This window comes from Dysidea avara, chromosome 4 (genome assembly GCF_963678975.1).
Source record: "Dysidea avara chromosome 4, odDysAvar1.4, whole genome shotgun sequence".
Classification (NCBI taxonomy): domain Eukaryota; kingdom Metazoa; phylum Porifera; class Demospongiae; order Dictyoceratida; family Dysideidae; genus Dysidea; species Dysidea avara.
In genome coordinates, this window is record NC_089275.1 from 5,399,625 (window position 1) to 5,411,711 (window position 12,087).

Here is a 12,087-nt window from a genome sequence, read left to right on the forward strand (position 1 = left end):
TAGGAGACAAAGCAGGATACAGCAGTATACACACAAGCTGAACCACGGCACTCGACTGCCCCTCATGTTCCCATAATTTCAACTTTACTACACACACCCCTAATAAATAATATGTACAAAACAAGTAATTTTAATTCACTACGCTAAGCTTTATAGTAGCTATGTACATGTTAAGTATATACAAGTATTACAATCATTATAAATGACACAGTGCGGGTCTAAATATCCAAGTCATCATCAGGATCAGAGTCATCCCAATCATCCACATCATCAGGCTGGTAGAACACTCTTCCTTCAAGTTGTTCAGCTTTCTGTGTCTCTGTGTACTTGTATGGTAATTGGACCTGTGACCGATCTCTCTTCTCCTTGTTGCTGAGGGTGAGGTTGAATGATAGACCAGCAGTCGGATCAGCATTGTCTGAGGGCTGGAGAGGAAGGGAAGAAGGCAACACGTGAAATAGGTTGCTTAGATGCCACAATAAAACAGTACATATATAAGAATCAGAGTGTTATGTGTTACTAAACCATAGAAACATAATGGAAGAAACACAGCATATTTTACCATTACGGGCTTGATATTGTGATGAGATTCATGGGACACAGGTGAGTTTTCAACAGGCATTTTGTCAATGCTTTCTTGAAAATGATTATCTTGTTTGCTTGATTGATATTACATTTGCACTCTTAAAGGTATGAATATTGTGTTAGTACAGCATGTAGCCCTAGACTGGTTTGTGTAAAGCCAGGTAAAACCCCACAAAAGCTTCTGTCATGTATAGCCATTCTTTTGCCTTACCTATACGTGTATCAAACTCCAAGTCAAAATCTAATACACCTGTACACCAAACCCCACACTAGTTTTTGAACACAAAACTCCATGTACTTCCCTTCACACCTTCGTAGTACAAAACAACTATTACTCAAACCAATAAATAGCTGAATCCTTTAGCAATAATATGTAACATTTTGTAAACCGTGTAATAGCAGCCTCGAAGTTAGAATTTCTTGCACTTGGTAACGTTTCTATACATTGTCAACGCTGGATTTGTTTGGTTGCACGATCACACCTGATTTCTGATCACAGGTACTGCATGGCAACAAAGATGGCACATACATCTGTAGACTTTGACAGTAGTTACATGGACCATTTAGAAAATGACAGAGATACGAAAACCGTCCATGGCATTGATTAAGCAAGCAGAAGATAATAAAAAAGCAAATATGTTTGTGTTGTGATGTAAATGGCATATAGCAGTTTAACAAAATGTAGTTTTGAAGTACCAATTATGCAAACTTGTGATCACATAATAATTAACATTCAGTGTTACAGAATTTGTGTGTGTGTGTGTATGTGCATGCTCACACGTGCATGTGTGCATGCCTGCATGTCTGTGTGTTTTTTTGTGTGCGGGTGTATTTATACTATTATAGTGTGTAGTGCATGCATGTCACAAATCAGCATCTCTACCAACCTGTTGCTCACTGTTACACTTTGCAGTCACAAATTCACTAGAGACTACGGCAAGATCTTCTCCAATATGGAAAACTTCTCTCTGAAAATCAAATGATGTACACATAACAAGAGTACAATGAAGTACAGTATTTGTTTTGCTGGAAAGATTTTGGTACGTACAAGATACATATTGCTAAAAATTTATCTCAATTTTCAATAAAAATTTATACCTATAGGTACTCTGTGTAGGTGATATTCGCTGAGAATAGAACAGTCAGTCACAAATTCCTGACTTTACTAGCAAAGAAGACAAATCTTGCAATCTACTCTACATTGTTCCATTGTTCTAAACATAATTACATGCAAGGAGTACAAGGTTGAAGATTTGTTATTAGTGTGGTATCCTAATTTCATAGGTCTCTCTCTAAATGTGTGTACATAGGGGAGGCAGAAAAGGGGGCCGTAGCCCCTGTCAAAAAGATTATGGAGGGCTTAGCTCCCCTAAAATTATCTATAGCTGTCATTGAGAGTCTAGCTTAATAGCTTCGAGATACTCTAATAGAGCAGTCACATGCAGTATTCTTCAGAGGAGCCGTGTAGATGTAATTATAAATAAGGAGATATAGTTAGTGGAAGGCAGCTATTGTCAGCAGATAGTTACCTTTTTTTTCTTCTTCTTGGTCTTTGATTTACAGCTAGGCTATGGCATCACCAAGCAAGACCCCCAGCCCTCCTTAAATAAAGGAGTCTCCTCCGTCCTCGTGTGTACATTAATACAAATGTTACCATGGACAAGTGTCCTGATTATCAAGATGGCCACATTTAATGGAGTCCTTTACAGTATGGAAATCCAACATGAGGTGAAGTCAGGTGCTGTCTCGAGACACTCCCAAGTGTTGTATTTTTACTCTTTTCACACACCAACATATGCGATGCTTTAAGGGATATATAGTACATACTTTCTAGTTGTCTTCTCAGATTATTCATCTCATCTATACTGAGTTTATGGCCTTTCTGATCATCTATCAGTAAATGCTAGTTCTACTAATAGTTAGGAATACTAGTTTGGCTAGTTTTAATGATTTACAGCTGCAGTAGAGTTGTATTGTACAGCATTCATTCTTTTCATATTATATCCATAACTGTATTAAATGTCCCACACAGTGTTGTATAGAAAGTACAACACTCATCCTCTCTCAAGGGTTCCACTAAACTATTACACCAATCATTTATCAACACAGTACAATTGTAATATACACAGTTCTAATCTCATACGCAAATGTGTTTTGTACATTACAATGCAGTTAAAATACAATACTCTGTAATGAACACTGGGACCAAGAATCTTGGCACATATTTGCTGCAATAAAGTGGCTATCTCCTGGAACCAGGCCTGTTGGGACCAAACTTGTTGTCCCTGCTCTGGAGGGTGTATTTCTACTGTGACCATTATATGGACAGTTTAATAAGATTTTTCATGTGAACCAAACATTATAAATATCGATAATTTTTCATGGCTTGTTGCTACTATTGCACACATTGTTATACAAAATGAAATCATAGTTCCTTACCTTTCTCAACACTTTTCCTGATCTCTTTACATGTGTGATGGTACAGAGTTGTTTGCCAGGTACAGGAGACTTATCAAGATGTATCACTGTTGTAGCCATCTGCTCTAAACACTGCAGATCACTGTTGCTATGGAGATCACCATGGAGATAGGACACCAAACGGGCAACACTACCTCTACCTAAACAACGACAATGATTTTTAAAATTTAAGTGCAACTTAATAAGAAACTAAGCTCACTTGTTAGTTGTGATCCAGGGAGGGTGTGTAGTAAAGTAGCAACAGCCGGTAGACCTTGTCGTCGTAGCAACACAGTCAAGCTGTCTATCACCACATGGTGGTTGCTAGGTAAAGAACTGTCAGCCATCTTGATTTGTTCATCCATGGTAGCAATAAAGTGTTCAGTGGAGAATGCGCTGTATAACACGAAATGATTATTAAACTTATAACCACAGAGTCCTACCCATGAAGAAGGGTAGTCTAACAATAACAGATATTCACATATTCTGTGACCCTGGCCCATTATTGCTACAATAAATTAAAGAGGTTTTCCTCTTTTCAGAGAAAAAAAAACAACTTGTTGAGGCCAAAACCTTTGTCCTTAATGATGCAGTCAAGCTTCATGACATCAACATTGGCAACAACCTACACACTACTAAAGACTACTCATTATAATTCATGACATTTAGAGATACATAGTACAACCTGGGAACTTGACCTACACCTTATTTTAGAGAGGGTGAACAGTTAAGGAAAAATTAGCAAACCATTCCTACTGGATGACCAGCTGTTGGTGAATTGACAAGGTAACTGAGAAAATACAATCATTTTTCTTCTTGCTTTAACGTATGGGTCAGATATAAAGCCACACCTAGCTGGTAGATATATGACACTCTGCACGTAATTATATCCCCTCGGATTTTCTTGACAGTAGGCATCCAAGCTTGTAGTCAGTGGCAACTAGTACACAATTTCAGTGACAAGTCTGCCGCTCTAAATCATTATTTGAAAATCACCAACAGATATTCAAAGGGAGTAGCAACAATGTACCGGTTGATATAATTTGCGGTGTGTGGAAATGCTATACGTACTTAGAGGTGGGGAGTTGAGGGCATGCCTCTCACAGAAGTCTTTTGAGAAATCAGCCTTCTGAAATTGACAATTTTATTTGAAAACACTTGATTTACCTGACTGCTCTATTAGAGCATCTTGATTAGGAGCTCCATTGTTGTTACATTTGTGTCAAATCACATGCATGGTTTATGATCCAGACCCAAAATAGGAAACTAGGATTACAATTATGACACTCACCTGTCTGTCTTAGAGCGGTCCCAATTAAGAGGGTCTTTGTAATTGTCATAAACATAATTCCTGTGCACACAAAGATGACATAAATTATTACTTTATTTACAACCTGCGTACCCTGTTTCCCGCCAAGTATTGGGGTCCACTTCGTTCACAAACACGTGGCTCAAAGCATTCCTATCAATATACAAACACTAGCACTTCAAGCTTTATGGCTTCACTTGCTTTGTACTGGCGGCAAAACATTTCAACAAGTCTCTCCCGCGCGTTACGTGTACATTATCTAGACGGGAAAAAAATCAAATAAGTTGACTGAACAATGGATGATATTACGACACCTTCTATGAGTACGGAATTGGAAGATTCAGCGCCTGAAATGATATCACGGAGCAGCGAAGACATAGAAACCCACAATCAAAATCTTCCAAGTCACGAGGTTTGTACGGAAATGGAAGAAAACTCGATTAGTACGGCTGGGGTGCATGCCACCGGCGTAGACGAGGCCCTGGTATCCATGAACCTTACCGAAGAAGAGCGGAGTACACTTATGAACGTCATGGCAAAAGCGAAGGTAAATAGTGTAACTAATCTGCGACCTTTCGACCCGCCCAAACCTTATAATCATTTTAATCATTTGGAAAACGAATGTCCTATACAGGTTTAGGTATTTATTGCTGTTTGGCACGTGTGTGAGTGGTGCTTATGAACATTATTGGGTTGAACTGTTGTGTGTTTGTGTACCGCAGTACCAGCGACCTTGTTTTTCCCAGGATTTCGATTCGACTAACCAAGCTTCACCCATGCCACGATTCAAGTAAGCAACTATTCAACAGTAGGCAATGGTTGAATGTATTGTATGTTAGTTTCACTTTAAGATTCACTTGAATTTTTTGTTTTTGTTTGCCCTCCATTTCAAAGTTCAAAATAGTGAGTCGTTTTCAGTATAATTAATTTTAAACAAGCCACCACAGAGAATTGGGCTTCATGTACTGAACATTGCTGTACTGTTGCTTTGTGTGATGTCTAGCTAATCTTCAAACATTTTTTTTGCCTTTATTTTGAACTCTTCCATTTAATATACCCTGTGCAGTAGCTATATAAACTCTGTGTTCTCTAGCAGCCAGGAGCTGGAGGGCCAGTTACTCAAACACACTAATATGGTGAAGGGATGGCAACCGAGATATTTTAGACTGGACCCCAGGCAAGCCATTCTCTTCTATTACATCGTAAGTATAACTATATGTAGTTAGTTAGTGCATTGTGTTCTTAATGTTGTGGTGTTGAGATGTATTGTAACAGATGGGAGGACTTGTATTGCATGTAAATGCCTAGCCTGCAATATGGCATGGGTTTGTTGAGGTGAACCTTAATTGCCACTTTGTTAATAAGCAGACCACCTCATTATAGTGGCCATGTCAAGTAGGTCCCAAACGGTACCTTATTTTGGAAACTTTTAATATAGATACTTTCGGACACTTCTAACTTCTTTAGTACATAAACTGACTTGACACCTGATAACCAGGACACTATTGCTTGGTCCCAAGCCATGTTATCACACAGTCCAATAACACAGTGTTAACAACAGTGTTAAGTAACTAACACTTGATCCTATCAACACCATCACACTAGTGTGAATTCTCCTGAGAGTGTTGAATTTTGTCTTGTCAATACATGCCTTTCTCTAGTCTATCTTAAGGTTACGGTATAGTCACGGGAAATCATTCAAAATTTTGAATGCCTATCAATATTTTTTGAGAAGCCCATGAAACCAGTCTAGCAGTGTGAAAAGTTTTAAATGAAGGTGAAGCCCTTCATATTTAATGTTTTTATGTAGCTACAGTGTAGTTTGAGGCAGGTGGAACACTACAATTTGTTGTAGTAACACAAGTAAGCCAGCCCGTACAGCGCTCAGCTCCAGCTGTCACTACCATGTTTTTCCGCCGCCAAATACAGCAAAAGCTGTAGGCTCTATTGGCTTTTCTGGGGCATAGTGATACTGTATATTAAATTTGTTAGGTCCTGTGGAAGCGTTTTTGGCATGTTTCTCCCCAGTGACTCGGATACAAGCCTTCAAAGAGCTTGTTCCACCCGAAAAAACTACTAAAAGTTCAATAAAACGTCTATACTACCAGTAACTTAAAAAATCGCTTCCACAGGACCTAGATATTTTAGTTGTTTAGCCACTTGTGTTGAAATTATAAGGATTCAGTAATCTGTTAGTCTGGTTTTTGGCGGCGGGTTTTTATAAAACATCGCTCTATTGTAGACCACACACCCAAGAACAGTCGTTGTTCTGTAGTAAAAACAAACAAGCACAATTAGTTGTATTGCTAACACAACACAGTTGTTGAAATTATTTATCCCTGTTTGGTTTAAAGCAGGTTTTGTAATTTGTTCCGCCCACGCATTTAAAACTATTCCGTAACCTTAAGTTACTCAGTTTCCATCAGTTGAATATTCGTTGTAGGTTTGTAGTAAGTGGAGTGTGCTTCTTAATGCAGATAAAGTCAAGCACTAATGGAATTTTTTAATGCATATCCCAAGCAGTAAAGGTGAAATATTCTATAACAATTAGTCCTCTAACATGTGACAAGGTGAACTGAACACTTTGTTGATACAATATTAGGTGCACTAGTTTGATCCCATTTGGCTATGCTGTTTATTATTATTCATCTTCTAACACATTATGCATGGTACACCATTATACATTTTTGATATAGATTAATCTTTCATAACTTTTACAGTAGTGCAGCTTTCCGTTCACCCAATATACAACAAAATGAAGGGCTTATGGTCACACAAAATTGTCCGACTTCAGAATTTTCATACAGTAACTTGTATTCCCTGTATTGGTATTAAACTATCACTTTGCAATGTTCTTTGCTTTTTTACCATTCATTGGCTACACATTACAAGTTACAGAATGTTGTTATTCCATTCAGCTGACTAAATATGACTTGTGATGTTATAGAGTGTACAGTGGAACTTCGATTTCTATAATTTGGGACTCAGAGTTTTGCCCCATTTTTTGGTGTAATATAGGTTTTTCCTAGGTAAAATTGGAACCTGTGATTTTTTGGAGACTTTGTCAAACGAAGTTCCACTTTACATACAGTACCCACATACCCAATTATCATAATTTTCACTGCCCGTGGTCAAAGAGACCTGACAAATACTGTATGGTTGCGAGGAGTGAAACCTAGAATAATTCTACAGTTGTGAAATAAGTTACAACTTGACATGATTCATCACTACCAACACACACTTCACACATACTTTAGGTAGTATTCAGTACAATATGTGGACTTGCACTTTGAGGGCTTTTGTGATTAAATTTGTATGTCAGTAAATCTTGCTGGTTTCACCTAGAAAGAAACTTACAACAAAACCTAATTGTGGCATATAAAGGTTCAGATTTGTAATGCTTCCAATATTAGTCTTACATCATGTTGTTGATGCTGTAGTAACCAGTGTTATAAAACATGTCTTGTGGGAATAATGTAATTGCCATGTGTGTATGTAAATAAACCTAAACTATACATTGACATGATTTCACGCTTGACAAAATTGCCCAAAACCAGGAGCAAATTGTGATGCTTATAAGCTTATGCAGGGCTCAACCCAGAATATTAAGTTGGGGGCATTGGATTCTGGTGAAATTTTACTGTGATGCCATTGAATATTGACCATTCGATTACACAACTTTGGATCAATTAAACCTTTCCATTTCTCAAGGCTTTAGGTATAAACCTGGAGGGGGGGGGGGCTATGCCCCCTTAACCCCCGTTATGGATATCCATGAAAGTATATTTCATGAAATATACTTCCAATCACAAATTAGTAGAACGGCATATATTTGCAAAAATGGGCATTTCGTGCACTTCGTGATACACAAATTACACTCCTTTTTTGATATAGTGCCATTGTAGATTTGACCTTTGGTGACCTTTACAGCCATTTTTACATTGAAGATTCACCATTTTTGTATTTATTTCCCTGAGGCAATGTTTTACGGTGTTAAACATGGTTTCAGATTAAAGACGTTAACCTAATGACTTTTGTTTGAAGTGAGTAGCTCAATCATTTCACTCCAAAGTTATGACCATTTTATTAGTGACAATAGTCTTGGATGTGATTTACCCTCAAGGTCTAAATTACCAATCAGCAGGTAACCTTATATAATTTCATGGCTAGTACAAATTGTCATCACTTTGAAACGAAATCACCTATTGAAAACCAAGTTGTTACTTACAGCAAGATCATTAGTTTGAAACCATATTTTAACCATGTAAAATAGTGTCTCAGGAAGGAAAAGGCAAGAAGAATGAATTTTCAATACAAAGAGATGGTTATAAAGGTCACCAAAAGTCAAATCTGTGATGTTAGATGGAGTGTAATTCATGTGGAAAGCTGTAGTGTGGGTTACAGTGGTGTCAGATTAGAAATGTGTCGTTCTAGATTTTTTTCCAACAGACTTATTGTACACTAATTTACATTAGTGACATACCCTATTAATGTTGAAAGGTTACAGTGTACAAATTGTGTGTATCTGTTATTGATATATCATCTTGCTATGAGTTGGATGATGGTTTCATTGTTGTGGTAATATTGATTAACTTAGGTACAACTCAACTGGTTTCATTGTTCTCCATCACATAACACGACAGGTGTATTGTATTATGAATATTATCAACAGTTCCAATATATGTTAGCATTGTTCATGCGTACACTAACACCTAATAAGGGAATATTGTACTGTTTATGTCCTATTGCTTACCATACATCGTGCAAACCAAAAGATCTTTGAATATTTGGCGTTATAGTCTAGAGTAGCATGAGGCGTTGATTGTGATGGTCTCTATGGGATTTATGTTTCGTACCAATTTGTGTGTAGTGTGTGCGTGCGTGCATGCGTGTGTGTGTGTGTGTTTGATGTTCACTGTTGTGGTATCCCTATATAGCATGCTCATGTGTACACTGTGTGGATCTGCAATCCATCCCATATGTAATGAATGTATGGAGGTCTAAATTTTTCAAGGATAAAATTTTCACTATTAACCCTAAAAACCTCAAAAAAAGCAAAAAAAAAAAAAAAAAAAAAATGCTAACATGTTGTGTGTACAGATACATGTATGGTATAGTGTGTCTGTCTTTTATCCCATTTTATCAATCATTCTAGTCAGAGGACAAGAAACGCAGTAATCCTCCAAGAGGATTTCTTCATTTATGGGTTAGTTGTGTTAACTTGTGTACTAACCCTATGAGTTATGTGGCTTGCTACAGGGTGCTGTGATCTCCCCTAGTGATGAGGACTCTCAGACATTTAACATCTGTGGGGCTAACTCTGAGGTGTTTCGCCTGAAAGGTGAACAATAACCCTTTAGTGTCACTTAGTAACCACCTCATTATAGTGACCATTTCAAGTAGGAATAGGTGTACTTCATAAGCTCATTAAAAAGACCACCTCATTGTAGTGGCCATGTCAAGTAGGTCCCAAACATAGCTAAGGTGTACTTCATAACCTCATTAATGTATTTTGATCCCATAAATAATACCTATTGTATTTGCCAATGTACATATCACACTAGTTCACTTCTTTATTGCTACAGCTTCTGATGCTAAGGAACGTCAGAAATGGATCACACATTTACGAGCAGCTGTCAATCGTATCTCCAATGCCCATATTCCTTCTCCCGTACGAGAAGCTCCATCTGCACCAGCTGCTTCCATGACACAGTCACTACCGGTGCTCATGGCAACCACCTCAGCTGGAGACCATCTGGAATGCAAGGGACCTGCTAAACGTACCTCGTTCAGCAAGTTTTTCCAGTCATCAAAGAACGCGATAAACAGGTAATTCTAAATGTGTTGAGGAAACTTACATGTAGTGGGCCATATCCGGAGTGGTTTGTTATTTTGGAGATAATACAATTTTAGTTGTTGATGGTTGTATAAATAAGTTACTAGTGTACTACCTTTATACCACACTTGTCTACTCTTTTTTCTGTATGTGTGTGTGTGTTTGTTTTTCCGGGGAGCACCTAAGTATAGGCGTTTGGTTCTCTTGAAAAGAATTTTTTTAAACTGTTTTCTGAGGACTCAGCTCAACATGTATACATACTATAGCTCAATATGTAAGTACGTATGTTGAATACAATACGTATTATGTACATATTGTACTCAACACTAGACCACCTTTAATCCTTTATATTGGAAATCTATAAAGTGTACAGTTGTAAACTACTCCAATAGAGTAACCGTTTTGCTGCTTTTCATATAATGTGTGATCATGCTGTTTTTATAATAGTTCTAGCTACAGTACTTTTATAATGTACGATACTTTCAACCCCTGTTATACACATCATGATGCATGTTTGAATGCACGTACGTGACTAATATGAAGATCATTGTTCTATTGGAGCCATAAGCTTGTATGTGTACCTATATGAGATGATTATTGTTATATTACTGTACAGACCTCCGAAGTCAATGTCTCGGTCAAAACTAGACCCCTTCCTTCATGAAGACAAGGAAGAGAATAGTGCCTCAAGCAGCATCTCTGCCACCACTACCACTGGCATTGATGACACTTTGTCTCATGTGAAACTGTTACAGAAAGAGGTCACCAAGCACCTGGATGTGAGTCGCTTAGCAACAGCCAATGAAATATGTTGTCACTGTGTGTTTATTGTTGTCCACAGACTAATCACACCTCCCTGGGAGTTGATGCTACTAATAAGGTTGGTAAATGTAGTTGTAGGTTGAGAATTCTTAATATCATCATATCCTGGTGCTTTTAGGATCTTCTGTTGTTCAAGGCAACCACTTTGGTGAGTTATAAACGCTTGTTCATAATTCAAATACAGTTGGTATTTACTGAAATACTCTAATAGAACAATCATGGCATGTGTTGCATTGTTATACAGGCAATGGCTCACTGTTTGGAAGAGTGCGTCTCACTTGTAAACAATCCTTCAGTGGCATCACATGAGTCAGCAGTGAATGTGTTAGATTCATTGCTTAGCAACGGCCAATCAGGTAGCAACAAAGTGGCGGACCAGTTAAGCACAAACTCACAAACTTCACTGACCCTTAACAAACAGACTGCTATATAATGTACTCCTAGATATGGAATGTTATAAAGAAGAAATATATATATATAAATTCGAAAAGTGCACTGTGTGTCCATGTAATGTAATAGTCAACAAATATTTGAAATATATAATTTTATTAACTTCAATTCATGATAGTGAGCATATAATTATGTGTCACAATTCAGTTATCATTCAATAACTATATACTTGATGATTCACAGAGCAGTCAGGACCGACTTCTATTAGAGTTATTCCATTAAAGGAAGTGGCAGATGGAATGAAATATTGGTCTGAGTGGCTGCTACATCAGATGTGAGCAACTAATTGCACACCCCATGTATAATTGTAACAATGAGAAATTTTAACACTAGATCTAAACTTTGTTACAAATGCATGACTAACTATAGGCTACTGATACATCTGTGGTGATGTAATTTATACACCCCTCATTATCCATGCATACATAATTTTATATTGTGGCTACATAACCAATTTTATTGGAATACACAGGCAAGGGAGTAATTAGTTACTCATGTCACTAGAGCACTGATCATGTGACTATACTTATACACAATTAAATTTACTTTCACGTCATGTTTTATATTCAATGTATCACCCTTTACAAGCAAGCTAGATGTAATTCCAGAATTATACACTTATAGGCAA

The 12,087-nt window shown here is 37.4% G+C and overlaps 2 protein-coding genes across 5 annotated transcripts; one reads left to right on the top strand and one right to left on the bottom strand.

The window, feature by feature from the left end:
• Positions 1 to 112: 112 nt before the first annotated feature.
• Positions 113 to 4,756, bottom strand: LOC136254583 (elongator complex protein 5-like). The gene is made up of 7 exons (XM_066047332.1): positions 4,666 to 4,756; positions 4,445 to 4,610; positions 4,334 to 4,393; positions 3,263 to 3,438; positions 3,025 to 3,203; positions 1,473 to 1,553; positions 113 to 425 (listed from the first exon to the last, which is right to left on the bottom strand). Exons 4-7 carry the CDS (start codon positions 3,405 to 3,407, stop codon positions 219 to 221), a joined length of 612 nt encoding a protein of 203 aa, XP_065903404.1. The 5' UTR covers positions 3,408 to 3,438; positions 4,334 to 4,393; positions 4,445 to 4,610; positions 4,666 to 4,756; the 3' UTR covers positions 113 to 218.
• On the top strand, positions 4,581 to 11,567 carry LOC136254582 (oxysterol-binding protein-related protein 11-like). 4 transcript variants are annotated; one of them, XM_066047328.1, is made up of 10 exons: positions 4,581 to 4,898; positions 5,074 to 5,141; positions 5,445 to 5,553; positions 9,507 to 9,557; positions 9,611 to 9,692; positions 9,937 to 10,180; positions 10,804 to 10,966; positions 11,029 to 11,067; positions 11,128 to 11,157; positions 11,254 to 11,567. In XM_066047328.1, exons 1-10 carry the CDS (start codon positions 4,647 to 4,649, stop codon positions 11,440 to 11,442), a joined length of 1,227 nt encoding a protein of 408 aa, XP_065903400.1. In that variant the 5' UTR covers positions 4,581 to 4,646; the 3' UTR covers positions 11,443 to 11,567. The 4 variants fall into 4 exon arrangements, with proteins under 4 accessions (XP_065903400.1, XP_065903401.1, XP_065903402.1 ...); XM_066047329.1 differs by having other exon boundaries at positions 5,448 to 5,553; XM_066047330.1 differs by having other exon boundaries at positions 4,584 to 4,898; positions 5,098 to 5,141.
• The last annotated feature ends 520 nt before the right edge of the window (positions 11,568 to 12,087 follow it).